The sequence below is a fragment of the Mauremys reevesii genome, linkage group 1 (assembly GCF_016161935.1).
Source record: "Mauremys reevesii isolate NIE-2019 linkage group 1, ASM1616193v1, whole genome shotgun sequence".
Lineage (NCBI taxonomy): Eukaryota > Metazoa > Chordata > Testudines > Geoemydidae > Mauremys > Mauremys reevesii.
Window position 1 is genome coordinate 18342947 of NC_052623.1, and position 22310 is coordinate 18365256.

General features: G+C 55.9%; 1 protein-coding gene across 3 annotated transcripts; it reads left to right on the forward strand.

Annotated features, from left to right (window-relative positions):
• The first annotated feature begins 7010 nt into the window (after nucleotides 1–7010).
• Nucleotides 7011–18494, forward strand: LOC120384821. 3 transcript variants are annotated; one of them, XM_039505266.1, is made up of 4 exons: nucleotides 7011–7227; nucleotides 9015–9066; nucleotides 10246–12869; nucleotides 13698–18494. In XM_039505266.1, exons 1-4 carry the CDS (start codon nucleotides 7081–7083, stop codon nucleotides 18459–18461), a joined length of 7587 nt encoding a protein of 2528 aa, XP_039361200.1. In that variant the 5' UTR covers nucleotides 7011–7080; the 3' UTR covers nucleotides 18462–18494. The 3 variants fall into 3 exon arrangements, with proteins under 3 accessions (XP_039361200.1, XP_039360388.1, XP_039360128.1); XM_039504454.1 differs by having other exon boundaries at nucleotides 10246–12859; nucleotides 13688–18494; XM_039504194.1 differs by having other exon boundaries at nucleotides 10246–18494.
• Nucleotides 18495–22310: the final 3816 nt, after the last annotated feature.

Here is a 22310-nt window from a genome sequence, read left to right on the forward strand (position 1 = left end):
AATATGCAGGCTTGCTTTTCTTAGGAGTGAGACAAATAAGATAGCAGAAAGGCTTATGTATAAACAAAATGTATTTGTTGCTTTTTACCGTCTGTATTATTGCTAGAAATTGTCTGTAACAAAGGTATAAATGCTTGCTGTAATTGTTTACCAGTTGAGAGACCTGTCCAGGACTGGGGCGACCCTGTGTCCTATGGCACTCTCTCCCTCCATTGTAATTACTGGAGAAATAATAAAGTATTTGATTTTGCTGCACCCAAACAAAAAGTGAGAACTGAGTTTTTCTCTGACAATTTGGGGGCTCGTATGGGATGGCAACGCCCACGGACCCACTGACGGCTACTATGGATCATTCCCCTTCGAACCCCATGGCGCCACATGAGAGGTATGAGACCTTTTGAAATCTCTATTGGGGTATCGGAGGAGGACTGTCCGTGAGGACGTCTGTCTCTGTTGGGCTCACGCCATCTGAACTTATTGACTGTGCAGCAAGATCAGATGCAAGTGGTATTGGGGAAAGGCCCCAATAAGGTTAGTTTATAGCAGTATTAAAAACTGCTGAGTTGGCCAACAAAGTAATGCATAAGGTAATGCATAAGGTAATGCATAGGTAAATGCATTAAAATGCACCAGTGCTGAGGGGTTTTTACCGCCTCAAGAGGGGTTGTCATACCGCCTCATGGTATTGGTTCGGACCAGGTAAAGATGCATAGTGGTTAAAAAAAAAAAAAAAGGTACAGAAAAAAAAAGGTTAAAAAGGAAAAAAAAAAAAAGAGGCCTTGGTGTGTGTGTGTGTGTGTGTGTGTGTACACCAGTGTGAGTGGCTGTTACCAGAAGACGCCCAGAATACCCTGTGAAGCGAATGCTCATGATCAGGACTACTCTAACGCAAGCCCGGTAACTAGTGGATTGTGACAGCAGGTGTAAGAATCTCAGGCAAAATGGAGTCTGCAGTCACATGGACAAGTCTCTGCATATTTGCTGAGTCCACTACAGGACCTTGTTGATATGGTCCCCATTTATATCAATAACGTCACATGGATCTTTAGGAGATCCGACCCACGTTGGGCTGACTCGGCCTGGCATAGTCCGGCGAGGAAACTGCCTGGGTCTAGGAGTCTGTGAACCCATCTTCCCTCCCCTTTCCCTTCTGTGTGGGCTACTGACAGTCTGATCATCTCACTGGATGCAATCAGAGTAAGCGGCGCCGTCTCCCAGAGATTAGCCGACGCTCTTTGCTGAAGGGAGGTGTAGGAGAGTCGTGGTCATCCCCGTTAGTCTCTCCTGTGTGAGTGCCCTGTAGGGAAAGATCCTTAGTTTCTGAGCCGCTAGCGCAGACAGGGCACCCTCTCTCTGTGTGTAAGTGGAAAATGGGTAAGGGACAGTCTAAATATTCCACCTTACCCCCTAAGGGTACCCCAGCATATTACATGTACGTACATTATGGTCCTAAAACCTGCAGGTATTTAGAGAATTGGAATCTTCACACGTGTGAAAATCCATCTAAACAGTGCCCATTAGAAGGTATCTTCAATCTAGATAAGATCATATATATCAGAGGAGCCTTTAATCACCAAAGAAAAACCTCTGACACAGTGTGAGCAATTTGTCTAGGAACGGGTTAATTTGAAATTCAGCTTAGCCCAGAGATAAAGGAGAAGTTGTTTTGTGTTCAAGGTCAAGAATCAGCACGGACTATGCTAAGTGCAAAGAAAAACTGCTTTCAGCCCCCGCTGATGTGGAAAAATAGAGACGGAGGCAAACCAAAGGCAGTACAAGTTACAGAATTGGAATTATATTTGCAAAGCTTAACTTTCTACTGAGCCATGTGTGAGTATTAAAGTGGCTTAAGGCTTGGGGCATTCATATTTTTCCTGAGTGAGGTGGGAGCATTCCCAACACTCTCCATTGTTGTTTTATTATTTTTAATGAAGCTTTAAAATTTGGTTATATGGTGTGTTTTCTTCCCCCAACCTCCTGCAGTGTCAGTCTGATCACCTGACATGAGGGATAAATTGGTAACAGGAATTTGTCACAGTTTGGTGAGCAATTAAGAATGGGGGAGCCCTGCAGACTTACACCATCTATCTGTTTTACCCTTGTTATTTTATGTTTGTTTTGTTTGGTACTGTTGGTGTTATATGTTAAGAATAGCATGATTAAAGGTAAGCCCTAATAGAATAAGGAAACACTATCTGGTTTTGTGCTGTTTTGTTTAACCGGTTACTGTTGTTTTTCTGCTCTGTTCATTTGGGCGTTGGGTGTGTGAGCGGAACTGAACTTCTCGTTCGTAATTCCTCAGAGTGGAAGCCATGTGTGTGATGAAGCTCTGAGGTTGTATTGAGATCTTTCTGTCCTGCCCCCTGTAACGGACAATGTAATAGAAGTAGAAAAATCTGGCTTAGACTGTAATTTTCTCTGCTTTCTGTGTACTTTTCTTTTCTGTTTAAGAGTCAGCAGACAAATGGGTGGGTCTCTGGGTAGACCCCTAAAGTGGTTTGGATTATGTGTTAAGTAAATGGCCTTTACCCAATGGCCATGTATTTTTGCCCAGGTGGCAAGCCTTACAAGGGAGGACTCGGGTAGTCTTGTGAGTAGAAATGTTTTAGGGAAAAGACCAGAAGGGTGGGGGCTAGTTGAGAAGCCCACCCTCCTAGCTAAACTTGTAGTGGAGCAAATTGGTGCCAATGGAAGGGACGGCTCAGCGAGAAAAGAAGGATCGGGCCCAGGCGGGCAGGCAACAGACAGAGAGATTGGAGAACAGGTTGGAAACTTTTGAGGGTGTAGTGGAAAGAAGGAGTAAGTGAATATAAGCATGAGGATTTCAAATACTCAGGAGGATATTTGGAATGGTGATTTGAGTTGATAAAAGTGACTGTTGGGAGACAAGCAAGTGATTTTTAAGGAAAGTGAAAAGTTGACTCTGTAGTTGCTGGAGGGAACAGCAGTTGAACTTTGTAAACATGCTAAAGAGAAAAGTTTTTGGTGTCTTTAAAATGTTTGTAAAATTCAGGCAAAGAAATTATTACATTGCAATCATTTGGCTATGAACAATTTTGTTAAATTAGTTGAAGAATGTATACAGTGTTATGTAATGAAAATTTTATTAGGCTCTAAAGGCACTATAAGTGGTGATGTTTTCTTTCAGTGTTTAAAAGCAGGAGTTAAAAGTAAAAAAAAAGCAAGCCAGAATGCATCTGTGTTAATGCAAATTAACTAACTGATAAGGTAGAGGCCGCTGGAACCAGGGCTGTCTAAGAAACACATACGAGAAATATGGGGTAATTCCTCTATTTTGCCTGAAATCAACAAGAGTATTTGTATATTTTAAGTAATGATTGACTGCCCAGAAGGGGTAGACCTGTTTTTGTTTTTCAGATAATCAAAGAAAACTAATGCCAGCTGCACAGCATTCAACGTACCATGATTTACTGGCACAGTCAAAATTATGTTGTATGTTCTATGTTCTGTCTTGTGGTGTTTGTCTCGTGGCCAGAATTGTTGTGTTTAATATTATCATGAGATGGTCTGATTTGAAATCAAGCGGAAGTGTTGGATTGAAATGCAGATACTTGTTTTGTTCAACTTAGAATACAAAGTGTTTGGTTACATCAGAAAAATGTGATATACTAAAGTCTAATACATTTTCTTAAGTAAGAGAAAGAAACTACATTGGCCAAATCTTTTAATTAAGAATTGTTGTTAAAATTTGCATACCAACAGTCTTTGGAAGCAAGGACATGAAAAGTTAACCCACTCCCCATATTGTACATGGGATCCTTCTGGCTACCTCAGACTTCTAGCCAGATGGCTGGGGATGGTGGAAAGCTATTGGACTAGAGGTTATATTCAGTGAACTTCTCAAAGTGGGTGTGCTTGTCCTGGCTTGTTGTTCCAAAGTTCTGTAATAAAGTTATTTTAGTGAAAGGGTATATGTGGCATACATTGAATAATAAGACTAATGTACTGTATAACAGTAATGTTTATGTGTTCATGGTATAAAAGAAGGTGTATAAGTAAAGAGTAAAAGTTTCCTTTGTAGGTTAAAAAAAAAGCCAAGAAGGGAGAAAATAAAAAAAAAAGGGAATAGCTAACATGCTCAGTCTAAGAATAAGGCGCTGGCCCCAGTCAAGGACACCGCTCACAGCTAAGACTTGGCTGACTACCAAGGAAAGGGGGGGATGGTTGCTGCAGTTACACGAGATTGGTGTGCAGCGGGCAGCCCACCCTCCTCCTTGGGGACCTTTTGTAAATATTCAGATTGATTTTATTTAAATGTCTAAATGTTGTGGTTATGAATATGTATTAGTTTTAGTTGATGTATTTGCCAATTGGGTTGAAGCTTTTCCCTGCAGGAAAGCAGATGTCAGGACTGTTGTGAAATTTTGCTTTGTACCACGTTTTGGCATCCCTGTGAGTATCAACAGTGATCGTGGAACTCATTTTACTGGACAGATTGTAAAGGGGTTCGAAGTGGAATGATCCATAGTAGCCGTCTGTGGGTCCGTGGGCGTTGCCATCCCGGACGAGCCCCCAAATTGTCGGAGAAAAACTCAGTTCTCGCTTTTTGTTTGGGTGCAGCAAAATCAAATACTTTATTATTTCTCCAGTAATTACAATGGAGGGAGAGAGTGCCATAGGACACAGGGTCGCCCCAGTCCTGGACAGGTCTCTCAACTGGTAAACAATTACAGCAAGCATTTATACCTTTGTTACAGACAATTTCTAGCAATAATACAGACGGTAAAAAGCAACAAATACATTTTGTTTATACATAAGCCTTTCTGCTATCTTATTTGTCTCACTCCTAAGAAAAGCAAGCCTGCATATTTGGTTAGACTGTTGCAAGGTCGTAATAACTTTGTACACAGTTTTTGTCCTCTCACCTCACACTATCCTTGCTTCTACAAGTCTCACGTCATTAGGGTTACAATATGGCCTGACTCTTGCTAACTGACTGACATGCATTAAAATCCCCTTCAAATCCTTATTAATTCTTTCCCTGCTTCCACATGGGTAAGATCTGATGTGTATATTGACCTGGGTCTGGGGCTTGGTCCTTTGGGATCGAGAAAACCTTTTCCTTTTATTGGGGTGTTGGTTTTCATAACCATTTATCCCCAGGACGAGTGCACTGGTGGTGATACTGGGAGACTGGAGTGTCTAAGGAAATTGCTTGTGTGACTTGTGGTTAGCCAGTGGGGTGAGACCAAAGTCCTTTTTGTCTGGCTGGTTTGGTTTGCCTTAGAGGTGGAAAAACCCCAGCCTAGGGCTGTGACTGCCCTGTTTAAGCAATTGGTCCTGATTTGGCACTCTCAGTTGGGTCCCGCCAGAACCGCATCGTCACACAGTCCCATCCAGAGCCTCACAGCACCTGCCTGATTCACTGTGGTGTTACTCCAATTTAATGCCACTCTCCAAGGGATTGTGCTGGTGAATGCCATTCCAGAAGGCTGTTTGTGACGTTATGAATCTAACCTAATATCTCATTGAAGAATAACAGGGCCAGAAAGAGTTAATTAACTCACCGACTGACCTGACCCATGAGTGACCCTTAAGGACTGGTTAGGAAGATATGTAAATGAACAGAGCTTTGAAATGTAAGTCTGCATTGTTAGAGATCTCAAGGGTAAATGTTTGCTCAGGGCTTGTGATGTAAGCAAACAAGTCTTGTCTATTGCTATAACTTTAATTCAAAGATCAAAAAAGGAATATTAACATTTGCGATGATTCTTGAAGGGGGGAAGGATAGCTCAGTGGTTTGAGCATTGGTGTGCTAAACCTAGGGTTGTGAGTTCAATCCTTGAGGAGGCCACTTAGAGATCTAGGGCAAAAATTGGTCCTGCTAGTGAAGGCAGGGGGCTGGACTAGATGACCTTTCAAGGTACGTTCCAGTTCTAGGAGATTGGTATATCTCCAATTATTACCTTGAGTGCAATAGTGTTATTGTCTATATGCCTCTTTGAAGGTTGTGGTAAGCTGTATCTGAACTGTTTAATGGATAAATTACCCTGTGCTAATTGCCAGGATGTTTGGGAGAAAGAATTAAGCCTATTGGTTGCTCAGGCTGAAAGGTTGCTGGAAATGTATAAGAACCCTGGGACACAATCCTGCTTCATCTCAGATCTGCTTTTGGTTTCAAGAGGGGGAAACCTTAAGCCATAAGGATTGAGATCCCCAGTCATTGACTGGAGTCACCCTGAATATGGACATTGGACTATAACCTATGGACTATTTCTAAAAGGACTGTTGGCAACTACAAGCTCACTTCTGCCATGTATCTGAATCTCAAGAATTGAATTCAAGTCTGTCTGTATATTGATATTTTAACCAACACCCTCTCTCTTTTCTTTTTTAATAAATTTTAGCTTAGTTAATAAAAATTGGCTAATAGTGTGTATTTTGGGTAAGATCTGAGTTATAATTGGACTTGGGTATGTGGCTGATCCTTTGGGATTGGAAGAACCTTTTCTTTTATATGATGAGATAAGATTTTCAGGAATCATCATCATACCTGATGTGTGTGTCTGGATGGAGGCCTGAGGCTGGGCACTTTAAGGGAACTGCCTTGTTTGGACTTCTGAGTAACCAGTGAGGTAATACCGGAGCTGTTTTGGGCTGGCTTGGTAAATCTAAGTATTGGAATATGCACCAGCGTTTGGGGTTTGTCTGCCCCGTTTGGTCTGCAGTTCACCCTGATTGAGTGACCTCAGCTGGCTCCCACGGGCAGCACCATCACAATGTTATCAATGAAAGACTGATTCAAAGGTTAGAAACCCTGCCGCTTAGTGAGATACTCATGGAGCTCAATCTCTTTTGCTTAACGAAGAGAGGGTTACAGGGTGACTCTGTCACAGTCTCTAAGTACCTACATGGGGTGCTGGGGAGGGGCTGCAGGGAGCCAGGCTCTTGCCCACCTCTGATGCCTGCAGTCCCTTTGTGATGTCAGGACCCGCCTGGTCCTGGCCCTTTATGATGCGTCACTGGAACAAACAGCCCCTCAGGCGAGATCCAGCCACAGCAGTAGCAGGGAGTGTAGTGTCTCCACGCCCAGTGCGTGTCCAGACCGTCCTTCCCAGCATGTTTGACGCGGGAGTGGGGTTCATGCAGAGCTGGTTCTGTGCCTGCTTTGACAGCTCCTGGGTGTTGTACACCTGCGTCCTTCTGGTCCTGGTCATCTGGGTGGCCATGGCGACGCAGCACAGCTTCTCCTGGAGAAGCAGGATGGTAGGAGGACCCCCCCCAGCTCCCCTTCAGCCGTCCTGCGCTTGCCTGGACACAGCCCCATGGAAGGGAGGGTGGGTGGGTGGGAGCGCCCGAGGCCCCCTGTTCTGACCAGGCCCTGTTGGGCTCGTGGGGCACATCCACAGAGAGAGACAGGGCCACAGACAGAGCTCGTGGCTCCATTCATTGGTTGTTCCTTACTGCCCCGACCACCAGCTAGTGCTAGAAATGCCAGGGCTCTCCCTTGTGGTCCCAGGGTTCCCGGCACCCCTCGCACTAAGCCGGCTCTGGCCAGTTATTTCCCTACGCTGGGGGAAGCTGAACAAACCCTCGCAGCTCCCTCCCAAAGCTTTCCTGGGTCCCTGGCCTACCAGACGGCCAGGGAGAGGGCAGGCAAGAGGTGGGGGGAGAAAGGGGAAATCCAGGACAGATCTTTGGGTTTGGTCAGTTGGGGATCCTGCCTCGGGTCCCAGATCAGTTGGGGAGCTGGGCTCGCAGGTGGGAACCAAGGGAGACGGGGAGAGAAGAGGAACCAAGAGCACATTGCAAAGCCCAAGGGCCTGGTCCTCATTCGACTCATAACACTGGGGGCAGAAATCACCCCCTGCAAGGGTCAGACCCAGGGCCCACGGACGGCGAAGGAGGAACCTGCTGCCCCTCCCCCCGGGTTACTCTGCGACTGATGCCGTTTCGGCTCTGGGCAGGGTGCCCAGCCGGCTATAGTGTCTGTGTTTGTCACCCAGCTCCCCAAAACAACCGGGCCTTGAACGGCTCAACCGGCCCCAGCCCCAGAACTAACGTCCCAGCACACGGCCCTGCCTGGGCTTCCTGGTGCCGGGGTCCCCAGAGCCCCGGGGGTGATGCGGCAGCTCCTACAGCCTCGTTTTCTTGAACAGTCTGTAATCCACAGCTCAGCTGGTGCCAGAATGGGGCAGCCTGGAATTCAAGGGGCTGAGGGAGTGCTAGGGGCAGCCTGGTGCCCAGGCAATAGAAAGGGAGCCCAGGGCAGTCCCTCCAGCCTGTGTTCCCTGGCATATGGCCATGGGCTGCGCGGGGGAGGGGGCAGTGGTGAGCCAGGGACCCCTTGGCATGTGGTTGGAGAGGGAAGCCCAGGTTATCTGGCTGGGAGGCTGCAGAAAGAGGCCACTCCGGCTCTGTGGCTGCCCTTACCCAGAGCTAGGGGGCGATTCCCAGCTGGCATGGGGTTCTCACCCTAGCTCTCACCGACTGGTGGCACGGGCAGCCAGAGCCGTGGCACAGGCTAGCTGCCCCCGTCCGTACCCATGGCAGCCAGACGGGTCTCTCCTAGCCTGTGCTGCTGCAGTGCGTGAAACCACGCTTACATCTCTGGGTTTAGCGTGCTAGCTGGAGGGGATGTAGCATGAATCTCTCTGTGCAAGCTGGGAATCACCCTGCCAGCTCCAGGGGCAGATGGGGCCCATGCGTGTGGGTCCGGGGGCAGCAGAACATCCCAGACCCTTGGGGTAAGCTGGCTCCAGTGGGGCGTGGCTGCAGAGGCTGTGGGCACAGCCTGGCCTTTCTCCCAGGGCCCTGCTGTGACTCTGGTGTGGCGGTGCCCCAATGTCGGGGGGTGGGGGACCCAGGATTGTTACAATGACACTTGGGTGGGGAGCCCGGGGCATGGCTGAAGGAGCCTGGAGTTCTCCAGCTGCAGGAGGTGGAGGGAAGCGTGGGCACCCCTGGCACCGGGCTGGGCTGGGCGGGAGGCTGGCACTGCACGGCCTCAGTCTGGGTACCACGTAACTCTGCCGCTTCCTTGGCTCCCGCAGGCTCTTCTGGTCAGCAGGCTCCGGTGGAGGGGGACGGAGGACGAGGGAGAAGGTAAGGCCCTGCCTCATGCTCCCCGACAGCTCCTGGGCTCAGAATCCCAGGGCTTCTCCCAAGCCCTCCATCCTGGCCCAGGGGTCCCGCACGAGGCCCCCCAGGCTTGGCCTGCCCCTGGGGATGGGAGCAGGAGCCAAGGTGCTGACTGGAGCCGGGATAAGCTGACATGCTGCTAACGAACCGTCGTCTGGGGGCTTTGCAGCGATGGAGGCAAACACCCCATTGTCTGTCCCCTCTGGCAGGTTGTCCCCATGTCCTCCAGGGCTTTGCGCAGGCTAGTGGTGAGCATCGGGGGGGAGCTACCTGCCCTTCCCAGAACAGGGCAGCTTTGCCAGCAGGAGGCACTGCCCACTGCCCAGCAGATCTTGTCTTTATTTCACCCCGTCTGCTCTGTCTTGGATAGGGGTGTTGCCCCCTGGCACTCCGTTGCTGTGCATCGTACCAGGGCTTGCAAGGCCAAGGCTGCTAGGTGCCGCCAGCCCCTGACATTTGCCAGAGAGATTTCCTGGACCCTGCACACTGGCGAGACCCATTTCTGCAGGATGGGGCACCGGCTGGGTTATTTGCACCAGGACCATGTGCCATGCGGGTTTCTGGTACTGGGACAGCGCACCGGCCAGATTCACGGCCCTGGCACGATGCCCGGGCCGGGTTCACGGCGCTGGGACTTCACCGTGGACAGGTTCACAGCACTGGCAGTGTTTGAGAGGGGGCCTGGCGTGGTGCTGGCGGAGTGTTTCATCGGGCTCCGGGCTCTCACAAGCTCAGCATGCCTGGTTCTGGAGCAGCAGCGCAGAGTGGCCTGGGGCCAGGGCACTGGAATGAGGGGGCCGGGGGGCCCTGCCCTCTGACTTGTGACTGGCTGTAAGGGCGAGCAAGAGGCAGGGCATGCAGAGAAGAAAGAGCAAGCGGGGGGCAGGCTCTTGGAGGGAAGCAGTGGCGGAGGAGCGGGGCTTGGTGTGGGGGCGAGGCCTCAGGGGGAATAGGTCACAGGCAGGCAGGGCGCTGGGAGAAGGAGTGGCATGGGGCAGGGCCTCGGGGTGAGGAGCAGTGCGGGAATGTGGATTCGGGGTTGGGGCAGTACGGGTGGGTGGGGTCATGGCTCGGGTGCCCGTGGCTCCCGCTACGTTCAGGCCCCATCTCTCCTCAGAAGCCCTCTCTGCTGTTCTGTTTTAGGTGCAAAGAAGCACCGGGTGAAGCAGCCGCGTGACTGGCTGTGCTGGGACCCCCCACGCCGTGCTCACCGAGCCGCCAGGCGCAGCTCCATCCGCCAGCTGCTGTGTGACAACTCAGACTGTGCCCTGTGCAACGAGGCGGCCCGGCAAGCCGAGCAGCTGGTGTATGCCGACAGGGACAGTGCGTGGGTCCCTGCCGGGCCAGGGTCACCTCCTACTCCCGCCTCCTACTCCGCATGGATCTACGAGCCCTTCCCTCCAAGCCAAGCGGAACATGGCTTTGTTGGGAGTTTCCTGCACAGAGGCAGAGCAAGGAGCCCCCAGGCCGCTCCCCAGAGGCAGGTGCATCGCCCCGATTGGGTGCCATTTCTGGCCAAGTCCCCAGGCGGGACCAGGATGTCAGGGCGGGAGGCCAAACGGCAGCGAGACCAAGAAAGCACAGCACCCAGGGCCACGGGGCAAGCTCCGATGTCTCTGGCTGGGAGACCCCTGGTGCAGGTCAGCCCTGGAGCCCTGCGTGTGGCTGGCAGGCTCGAATTGGCCGAAGCGGAGACCCCCTTCCTCCAGAGCGACGTCAGGGCGAGTCTCGAGCGGCATGTCCAGGTGAAGAGGCTGCAGCACACCCTGGGGCTGCCCTGCACCCTGCAAAGCGCGTTGAAGATCTTCATGCCCCCAGCACCGAAACCCATCGCACGCAAACCCTCGGAGGCAGGCAGGGTAGTGACGATGCCACAGGCCCTGCCCTTCCTGAGCGCCGGCTCCAGGACAGAGCTGGAGCGGCATCTGCAAAGGATGGTGCATCTTAAGAGATGGGGGTTGCCCCGGAGGATCCAGGAGTCCCTGAGGCTGCTGATGCCAGCCACACCTCCACACCCCCGGCTCGGCCCCCTGCCGTCTGGGAAATGGGCTCCAAGGGGGCCAGGCCCAGTGACGAGGGCAGCCCAGACGCCCGGCCTCAGAGCTAGAGCCCCAGCCCAGGCCTCCCAGGGCCCCGCCAGAGCGTCCAAATCCGCGCCCAGCTCGCACTGCTGCAGAGACACCTGGGAGCTGCAGGGGCACATTGCCAGGAAGGGCTTGGAAATCAGACTAGGCGCGCTGCCCGCCGTGCTGAGGAGCTCTCAGAAAATGGCTTTCCTGGGGCGCAGAGACCTGCTCCTGCCTAAACTGATCTCCCCAGGCTGCAAGGCCCCCCTGGCCCGCCACCGGCTCTGCCCCCTGCTCAGCTGCAAGGCAGGCAGCGTGGAGCTCAACGTGAGGAACAAGCACATCCAGTACCTCTGGGCTCTCCCCACCCTGTACGCGGAGTCTCTGGCCAAGATGGTGCCCTGCCCGCCCGTGCCACCCGCCCCCCTGCTTCCCCTGGGTGTGGCCATCGCGTTCTGCCCCCTGGAGACCCCCTTCGTGGCCTCCGAGGGCCGGGAGCTGCTGGAGAGGCATGTCCTGAGGAAGCGGCTGCAGCACGAATGGGGCCTGCCGGGCCTGGTGCGGCGATCGCTGAGGTGTTTCATGCCACCCCCGCCCATGCGCCCCAGGCCCAAGGGGAGCGACCAGCCGGCAGCCATGGAGTTCCGTGTCAGCAGCGGGGCCCCTCCCATCCCTCTGGCCACCAAGAGGGAGCTAGAAGCCCACATCCGGCGGAGGGTAGCCGAGAGGAGGTGGGGGCTCCCCAGGAGGGTGCAGGAGTCCCTGCGGGGCTTCATGCCCCCCACGACCGCAGCTCCGGGGACACATCCAGACACACAAGGCAGAAGGGCCAGCCGGCCGCTCAGGGGGCTGTCAGTGAGAAGGGCTCCAAGAGAATCACCCTCCAGGGCGGCACCCGTGGGCCCCACAGCGGTGGCTGTCTCCTTAGCCGGGCCCCTGGGAACTGCATGGCGCCAGCAGCTCAGCCGGGACACATGCCACCAGCTGCTGGAGAGACATGTGACCAGGAAAAACATAGAGATTCGTCTGGGCCTGATCCCCCGCAGGGCCCAACACTCACAGGAAGCCGCCCGCCGGGTGGGAAAGCTCCCCTTGCCCCGGCTGATTCGGCCGGGCCAGAGATCCCTGGAGCTGCGGCCCCGGGAACTGCTATTCCTGGAGCAGGCGGCCTCGGATCACCTGGAGCTCAACCTTCTCCACAAGCACCTGAGCTTCAGGTGGGGGCTGCCCATGCTCTACCGACAGTCCCTGGCCAAGCTGTTCCACGCAGGCCCCTCGCCTGCCCCGCCGCCCTCCAGCTCCCGCGCAGCTGGGGCCGAGTTCACGGAGCAGGAGCTGCCCTTCCTCCCACCGGCAGCCCAGGAGGAGCTGGAGCTGCATGTCAGCAAGAAGAGGCTGCAGCACGAGTGGGGGCTGCCTCTGATCATCCAGAAATCCATGCGGGGCCTGATGGGGGCTGTCCCCTGCCCTGGCCAGCCCAAGGCCCCTCCGTCGGCCGACAGGGACGTGGCCATTCTCCAGCCCGAGCTGTCCTTCCTCAGTGAGGGCAGCAGACAAGAGCTGGAGCTCAGCCTCCGCAAGAGACTCATGCACCAGCGCTGGGGGCTTCCCAGGAGGATACAGGAGTCGGTGCGGCTGCTCCAGCCTGCCTCAGCCCCTGCGGAGTTCAGGCCTCGCAGCCGTACAGAAAAGGATACAGAAGGGCCTTTCCTGCTGCCCTGGCACAAGAGCACCGTGCACCTGGAGCGGGGCGTGGGGAAAGCCAGGAGAGTGGTCGCTGCTCCCCACCCACGGCTCAGCCTGGGACGTGACGCTCAGGAGCGGCTGCAGATCCACGTGGCAAAGAAATGTGTGGAGATCCGGCTGGGGGCTGTTCCCGCTGCAGTGAGACGCTCTTGGCAAAGGCTGCATCTCGTGTCCCGGCTGGCCCTCCCCAAGCTGATCCCTGCTGGGGACAGGGCCCCGAAAGCCAGGAACCCCCTGCTGCCCTTCGTGCACCCAGAGGACGTCTGCCACCTAGAGCTGAATGTGCAACACAAACATCTCACGGCCCTGTGGGGCCTGGGCACTCTCTACACCCAGTCCCTCAGCAGGATGGTCCCCAGGGCGCCCCCTGGGCCGGTTCCACCCCGTGAGGCGGAAGTCGAGTTCTGGGTGCGGGAGGCTCTGTTCCTGGGCCCAGAGGCCAGAGAGACCCTTGAGCTGCACATCAGGAAGAAGAGGCTGCAGCATGAGTGGGGGCTGCCTTTCATCGTCCAGAAATCCATGCGGGGCCTGATGGCGGCTGCCCCCCGCCCCGGCCAGCCCAAGGCCCCTCCGTCGGCCGACAGGGACGTGGCCATTCTCCAGCCCGAGCTGTCCTTCCTCAGTGAGGGCAGCAGACGAGAGCTGGAGCTCAGCCTCCGCAAGAGACTCATGCACCGGCGCTGGGGGCTGCCCAGGAGGATACAGGAGTCGGTGCGGCTGCTTCAACCTGCCTCAGCGCACGCGGAGCTTAGGCCCCATGGCCCCATGGAAAGGGATGCAGAGGGGCCTTTCCTGCTGCCCTGGCACAAGAGCACCGTGCACCTGGAGCGGGGCATGGGGAAAGCCAGGAGAGTGGTCGCTGCTCCCCACCCGCGGCTCAGCCTGGGACGTGACACTCAGGAGCGGCTGCAGATCCACATGGCAAAGAAATGTGTGGAGATCCGGCTGGGGGCCGTCCCCGCTGCAGTGAGACGCTCTTGGCAAAGGCTGCATCTCGTGTCCCGGCTGGCCCTCCCCAAGCTGATCCCTGCTGGGGACAGGGCCCCGAAAGCCAGGAACCCCCTGCTGCCCTTCGTGCACCCGGAGGACGTCTGCCACCTAGAGCTGAATGTGCAACACAAACATCTCACGGCCCTGTGGGGCCTGGGCACTCTCTACACCCAGTCCCTCAGCAGGATGGTCCCCAGGGCGGCCCCTGGGCCGGTTCCACCCCGTGAGGCTGAAGTCGAGTTCTGGGCGCGGGAGGCTCTGTTCCTGGGCCCGGAGGCCAGAGAGGCCCTGGAGCTGCATGTCAGGAAGAAGAGGCTGCAGCACGAGTGGGGCTTCCCTGCACTCATCGAATGGTCGCTCAGAGCCTTTGTGCCGGAGCCCCCGCTGCCGGGGCCGACCGCAGCCCGCCAACGTGCCGAGCTGCACGTCCTTGTCCTGGGGCAGGAGCCTTCGCTCATGGACGGGGACACGAGAGGCCGCCTGGAGCGTCACCTCCGGAAGATGCTGCTGCAGCGGAGATGGGGCCTTCCCCGGAGAATCCAGGAGTCCTTGCGGCTGTTTGCTGCTTTTGTCCCGCCGGCTGGCCCGCAGCTTCCTGGGGCCGGTGGAGAAAAGGGCGTTGGGCAAAGCCGGCTGGGGCCCAGCCAGCCAGACGTCCCCGCAGGGAGCCGCTTGGCAGGAGACAGCAGAACCCATGGCCTTGCTGCTGAGCGGAGGGATGAACTCCAGCGGCACCTTGCGAGGAAGTGCCTAGAGATCAGGCTGGGGGTGAGGCCGGCCGTAGTGAAGAGATCCCAGAGAGTGGCCAGGGAGGGGGAGAGGATCCGCCTCCCCAGGCTGATCTGCGCAGGCCAGAAGCCCCCCAAGCCCAGGGCCAGCTCCCTGCTCTGTCTGCCGCCCACGGCTGTGAATACACTGGACATGAACGTGAGACACAAGCAGCTGGTGCATTTCTGGGGGCTGCCCACGCTGCAGGCGGTGTCTCTGCGGAGGATGATGCCGAAGGCTCCGGCTGTGCTGCTGGGGAGTGCAGCAGGGAGGGCCCGGATGCAGATGGGCCTGGCTGGACGCATGGGGGCTGAGGATCCGGAGAGGAACGGCTACAAGGAGCCGCCTCTGGTCACGGGGCCACCTCTGGTCACAGCCAAGGCCAGGGACCGTCTAGACAGACACATCCTGAGAAAGAAGCTCCAGCACGAGTGGGGCTTACCGCGGGTGGTGCTGAGATCCCTGGGCGCGTTCACACCCCCACCGCCTGGGAGGGGCCCCCTGAGGCGGGCCCAGGCCCCAGCCAGCGAGAGCGTCACCACGGGCAGCCTGCTCTTCCTGCACACGGAAACCAGGGAGCGCCTGGAGTCACACATCAGGAAACTGGCCCTGGAGCGGAGATGGGGCCTGTCCAAGAGGATCCTGGAGTCCTTAAGGATGTTCCTGCCGCCTGCCCCACCAGGAGCAGAGCCCAGAGGCCAAACCCAGCCCCAGCTCCATGTCTCCCCTACACCCCCCCAAGGTCCTACAGCCCTCTCCACGGGGCAATCGGAAGAGCTCCAGCCATGCCCCGGGGAGCCCCTCACCCACCGGTCCCAGCACTGGCTTGAAATGAGGGTAAAGGAGGGCGAAGCCAGCTGCTCTGAGGCAGTGTCCCAACACACCCTGGGGAGCAGCAGCAGGAGACGCCAGGAGACCTCCCAGACGAGCAATGGGGAAGGGCCCCCCAGCTCCCCACGCCGCTTCCCGGAGGACAAGGCAGAGCTGAAATCCACCCTGGACTTTCCCAGGAAGAAGGTGCTGGGAATTTCCCACAGGGCCCAGGAGTCCCAGGGACGGGCCTTGCGCCCGGTGGCCCATGAGCCCCACCCACAGCAGAGAGAGCAGAGCTCTGAGGAAAGTCCCGGGCCCTGGAGGACCCACAATGGCGAAGGAGCTCCGCGGATGGCGGGGACCGGCAGGCGCTCCCGGAGCTCGTCTGTGGAGACAGCCGTTTGGAATGAGAAGAGGATCTTGCGGGAGCTGGAATCCAGCTTCAGGAGAATAGCCCGGAGCCGCAGCCGCCATGGCCCAGGGGGGAAGCAGCCTCTGTCTCTGGAAATCGTGGGCCACCTGGAAATGGACCATTGCATATGCTTGGACTGCCCATGCTGCAAGCTAGAGGTGTGGGACGGCGCCCGCTCTCCGGGGGCCAGCTCTCCTGGGTGGCAGACACATCGTATCCATGCAAGGGGGTCAGCAACTCTCCTAGGAGACGCAGCAGCTCCAAGCCCTCTGCATGCTGAGCCCGGATGGCAGGGGCAGGGCACTCCCAGTGTGGCAAAATATGAAAAGCCTGCCTCCTCTCCGTCGTCTCCGGAGGGCAGCGAGTCCAGGGCCTCTGACGGGTCTGAGGGAGAAAGCTCTCGCGCAGCCTCTCGCCCAGTGCCCGAGGGGCCCATGCTGGCACGGGTGCATCTTGCTACTCCGCGGGCCGCGGCACACCGGCTGGACATCCACCTGGCGCAGAAGGCCCTGGGCTCCTTCCTCCTGCCGTCCTGCGTCATACGCTCCCAGGCCATCTATGCCGACATGGCAGCTGAGCGGCTGAGAGCCTCTGCCCAGGAACACAGGCGGGAAATGAACATCCGGCTGCAGCGCAGGAGGGGCCGGAGAAGCCAGCTGGGAGGGCCCCGTCAGGAAGCCCTGGGAGAAAGAGCCCGCCCCGCGGGCACAGGAGAGCCGGGATTCCCGAGAGCTGGCTCCTTGGGCCAGAGACTGATCAGAGAGTCCCAGAGCCAGGCAAACCAGTACCTGTGTGAGACGTGCCATGGCCTCTTCACTGCCGGTGAGGAGGGACTCAGCCCCCAGCCCTGTCCTGCCGAGGGGGCTGGAAAGTCAGACGTGGCGAGGACTCAGCTAGAGACTCATGTGCTCCCGAGGGACAGGGAGACTTCAGGTGATGTCTGCAGAGGGGAGCAAGGTGCATCCTACCAGCGGTCTCAGGATCTGGGCCGTGCAGCTGGCGCCCCCCCGTACGAAGGTCCCGCTGGTGCTGAGGAGATGGTCGGGGACTGGGACAGCGAGGCCGTGGCAGCCTGGGACGCGGAAGGAGAAGGCAGCCTGGGGTGGAAGAAGAAGAGGGACACCGAGGGGCGACGCGGCATGAGAGAGATGCCAGTGGAGGGGACGGGCCCCAGGGCTGGAACCAACATGAGGCAGACAGAGGCCCTGGTGCTGACTGAGGCACCGCCCGGGGCAGAACAGCCGCCCCGTGCACCTGCAGGGAGAGGGGCTGAGTCACTGTCCATCCCCTGCAAGGGGAAGGGCTCCACCTTCAGGGGAATCATGCTGGGCTTCCTCAAACGCGTCACCTCCAGGGCATCGGTGGAGAAGAGAGGGCAGGTCGACAGAATGGTGGCTGCACCACGCGGAGCCCCGCCGCCCCCTCAGAAACTCGCTCTGTCCCCCAAGAGCGTGACCTTCAATGCCAACGTCCATGTGCGGGCAGAGGTCAGGAGATGCCAGCTGTGTTCCAGCACGGAGGAGATGGACGGTGCTGGGAGAAAGGAGCCAGCCGCAGCTGCTTGGACCAGGGGGCTGCCAGAGAATGGGGCTCCCCAGGGATCTGGGGCAGCCTCCCCCGATGCCAGGCGAGGAGACAGCGTGACCAGGGGAGAAGAACCTTCTCCGGAGGAAACAGGGCCCTCAGCAGAGTATGGTGGATACCAAAAGCGGGTGACCTTGAGAGTGAGAGAATGCAGGGAGGGGAAGGTGCATGACCCCAGTGGGACGCCGGCTGTGCCAGCAGGACCTTCCGCCCCATGGCCACCACCCCCAGCCTGCCCCACCGCCAGGGACACTAGAACAACCGGCAGTCACAACGGAGAAGGAGGCAAAGGAGTCTCACAGTCTGGCTCAGCAGCCCTGGACTCCAACCAGCCGTCTCCCAGGGAGTCCTCCAGAACAAAGCCCAGAGAGCAGCGGGGTCGGGGACTCAGCCCTTCTCACCCACGGGGCCACTCCAGGAGCCGGGTGGAAGGCCCGCGGTGCAGCGGCAGGGCCAGAGGACCGGACAGCGAGAGGATCCAGGCCCGCAGCAGAGAGTGGAGATCCGACAGCAGAGGGAGGCCCACCGGTAGAAGAACAAGGTCCAGAAGCAGAGAAGGGGAATCTCTGGTGGGAGAGGGAGTCCAGGATCGGCAGGGCACACGCAGGAGGCCAGGCAAGGCCAGGTCACACGGGGTAGCCACATCAGCCAATGGCGTGGGAGGAAACGCCACAGAGGACACATCCGGGAGAGTCGGAGCGTCTAACCTGGAGCGCTGTGGGCACGGGGCCGGGCTGGAAACTGAGCTTCCGCAGCCAGGGTCACGTCTTGGCAAGAGCACAGGCCATGTGTGCTGGTTCCACCAGCATCATGCTCACGCCCACTTTCGCCACGTACACGACAGAACGCCAGCGCTGTGCGGAGAGAACCTGTGTGCCCTGCGGGAGAGGATACAGGCCCGGCGGAGGAAGCTGTCCCCGTCACTCAACAGCGCCGCCTCCGAAGAGGAGAGCCGCCTCCGGGCTGTGGACGAGAGTTAGGGTTGGGTCTTGCAGGTGGCTAATAAAGCTCAATTTTGTGTGCAATCCGCAGGAGTGATCTGGGGCCCAACACAGCAGCACGGGGGAGGGCAGGGTCTAGTGGCTGGCATTACTGTTGCCAGGTGTCCAGTTTTTGACAGGAAGGCCTAGTCGAAAAGGGACCATGGCGGCTCCAGTCAGCACCACTGACCAGGCCATTAAAAGTCTACTTGGTGGCACAGCGGGGCTAAGGCAGGTTTCCTGCCTGCCGTGGCTTCACACGGCACCCAGAAGTAGCGGTATGTCCCCCTTCCAGTTCCTACGCATAGGGGCAGCCAGGAGGCTCCGCACACTGCCTCCACCCCAAGCGCCAGCTTCACAGCTCCCATTGGCCGTGGTTCCCGGCCAATGGGAGCTGCGGGGGTGGCGTCTGCAGACAGGGCAGCGTGCAGAGCCCCTTGGCCGTGCCTCTGGGTAGGAGTTGGAGGGAGAACATGCCACTGCTTTTAGGAGCTGTCTGAAGTAAGTGCTGCCTAGATCCTTCACCATGACCCGCTCCTGCGCCCCAACCCCTCTCCCAGCCCTGACCCCCTCCCACCCCCCAAATCCCTCATCCCCATCCTCACCCCAAAGCCTGCACTCCCAGCTGAAGTCCTCACCCACCCGCACCCCTACCCACTGCCTCACCCACTGCCTCTAAGGCAAACCAAACCAGCCAGCCAAAGAGGACTTTGGTTTCACCATACTGGCTAACCACAAGTCACACAAGCAATTTCCTTAGACACTCCAGTCTCCCAGTATCACCACCAGTCTCCCACTCGTACTGGGGATAAATGGTTATGAAAACCAACACCCCAATAAAAGAAAAAGTTTCTCTCGATCCCAAAGAATCAAGCCCCAGACCCAGGTCAATATACAGATCAGTTCTTACCCACAAATCACGCTGTTGCCAATCCTTTAAAATCTAAAGGTTTATTCATAAAAGGAAAAAGATGTAGATGAGAGCTAGAATTGGTTAAATGGAATCAATTACATACAGTAATGGCAAAGTTCTTAGTTCAGGCTTGTAGCAGTGATGGAGTAAACTGCAGGTTCAAATCAAGTCTCTGGAACATCCCGCACTGGGATGGGTAAGTCAGTCCTTTGTTCAGAGCTTCAGTTTATAGCAAATTCCCTTCAGAGGCAAGAAGCAGGATTGAAGACCAGATGGAGATGCAGCATCAGCTTTTTATAGGCTTTTTCCAGGTGTAAGAACACTTCTTTGTTCTTACTGTGGAAAATTACATCAAAATGGAGTCTGGAGTCACATGGGCAAGTCCCTGAATACTTTGCTGAGTTACAAGGCGTATCTGCCTTCTCTCCATGGGTCAGTTGTGTAGCTGATGGTCCTTAATGGGCCATCAAGCAGGCTAGGCAGAGCTAACACCAGGACGTTGTCTGGGATATTTCCCAGAAGCAGGGCACAAATTTGAAATACAGACAGTATAGAGCCAATACACATTACTTCAACTACAAAATGATACATACATATAGACACCATAATCATAACCAGCAACCCATAATCTTGTTTTAGACACCTTATATGACTCCCTGTACATAAGATTTGGTGCCACTATAGGACCTTGGTTGCAACCATGTTCTATATGGTCCCAGATTATATCAATAACGTCACAACTGCATGCAGATGTGGTCACTCCATCTCAAAAAAGGTACATTGGAATTGGAAAAGGTTCAGAAAGTGGGGCTTGGGATGGTCCCCGGAGCTTCTGCTGGGCTCTGCCAAGACCTAGCAATAAGCTTTGGTCTGTTCCTGCATTTCTTGCCTTTTGATTCAGGCGCACGTGGCAGATCCTTCTCTGGCTCTAGGTGCTCAGTCCCAGAGGAACCCTGCACCCTGAGCACTGCTCAGAGCATCACGGTAAAGAAATGGGGTGAAATTCACCCCGCACAGTGGACCAGCCATGCACGGCCTATGCACCATTTGAGGGGGAATTTCCACACCAGCATTAGATGTTGTCACCATTGCCCAGATGATGCTAGCTTCTTGTTTTATCCCTGGAGCTTACCTACAGACTTCCCAAGGGTGCCTTCTTGAATGTCATGGATGCTCCTGATCGCACCAGTATTGTCAAAACATTTTCCCATGGGAGGATCCTCCAGTGCCCCGTGTTCCACATGGTCCCTCTTCACCCTCACATCAAAGTTCAGTAGCCAACCCCTGCACTGCATTATAAATATGAATAGGATCAGTGACAAGGCACACGGCATAAACATTGCCAGAAATGCACTTAACTTCAGCGTGTTTTCCAAGCAGGGCTGCCTCCTTCCAGGGTATGGGAAAGTGGCTTTTGTCTCAATGGGAAAGCAAAGCGATGGATTCCCCAGTTTCTGGTGTCCCTCTTTGCAGCACACCCAGCCCTGGGAAATGGGATTAAGCAAAATCACAGGAAGAATAATTGTGTGGGAGTAAAGTATTCAAATGTCACAGCGATGAGCTCACTCTGTGTGTGTGTGTGTCTCTGTGTGTGTGTGTGTGTGTGTGTGAGACCCAGCTCGGAGGAAAGTCAGCAGATTCAGATGTCTACACGGCTATTTGTAAAGTGCTAGTAGTCTGCAGACCAGGGCATCATGGTGCTGTGGGCAGGGTAGACATACCTGTATAAAAACAGGATCTGATTCTCCTCTCACTGATCATTGATTTTACACTGTGTAACACCACTCACGTCAGTGGAGTTACTCCTGATTTCTCCTGGTGTGAGCCAGTGTGGTAGTAGACACCCAGTGGGCACAGGACTGGGGCTCAGGACACCTGAGTTCTGTCCTGGCTCTGCTACTCGGTGACTGTGAGCCGTGCCCACGCCCCGTGCTTCTATTTTCTCTCCCAAACGTCTCCTTTGTCTGCCTAGACACTGAGCTCCACGTGTGCGCGCAGCACTCTGCACAATGGGGCCCCAAACTCAGTGGGTCCTTCTAGGTCCTGCCGCAATGATGGGCCATCACCCGTTCCCGAGTATGATCACCTCCCATGGGAGCTATGGGTCCTCAGGTGGCTAATAAGGCCAATCCTTGAACCACAAGTTCTGTTGCAATGAGGGCAGATGTTTTCAGGCTCAGCAGGAGGTGGCTGACCATGACTGGAAGCCCGTCTCTCCTTCCTCCTGCTCCTCTTGTCCTCTTCAGCTTCAGCCTCTTCCTGCCGCAATAAAATCATCATAATAATATGACAGCCTGAATGGGCAGGGGATGGGACTAAAGTCTGAGGTCAAGGCTCATTCTGGCATTTCCTGCCCTATAGTCTTGACCCTGCAGCTTTAATCATTAGGTAGAGACATGTACACGTATACACACAATTGAGTCCTGTCGTGCTCATCACGGATTATGTGCATCCCCTGTGCAGAAGCTAAAAGCTCACGGAGAAATGGGGAGTACTTGCTTGACACACGCGCAGGGCCGGTGCAACCATTTAGGCGACCAAGGCGGTCGCCTATGGCACTGGGATTTGGGGGGCGCCATTTTCTTCTGCAGTGACCATGGCTGCTGGATCTTCGGCCGCCCCGGTCGCCACCGGCATTTAGGCGGAGGGAGCTGGGGCAGGGGAGCACGGGGAGGGCCGCCTGCAGCAAGTAAGGGTGGGGGAGGCATGCAGGGGAGCTCCCCGCCCCAGCTCACCCCAAGGGTGAAGCCGTCGCTGCTTCACTTCTCCTGCCTCCCAGGCTTGCGGCGCCTAAGCTGATTGGTGCCGCAAGCCTGAGAGGCGGGAGAAGTGAAGAAGCCATGGCGTGCTCGGGGAGGAGGCGGGGCAGAGGTGAGCTGCTTCACTTCTCCCGCCTCCCAGGCTTGCGGCGTCAATCAGCTTAAGCGCCGCAAGCC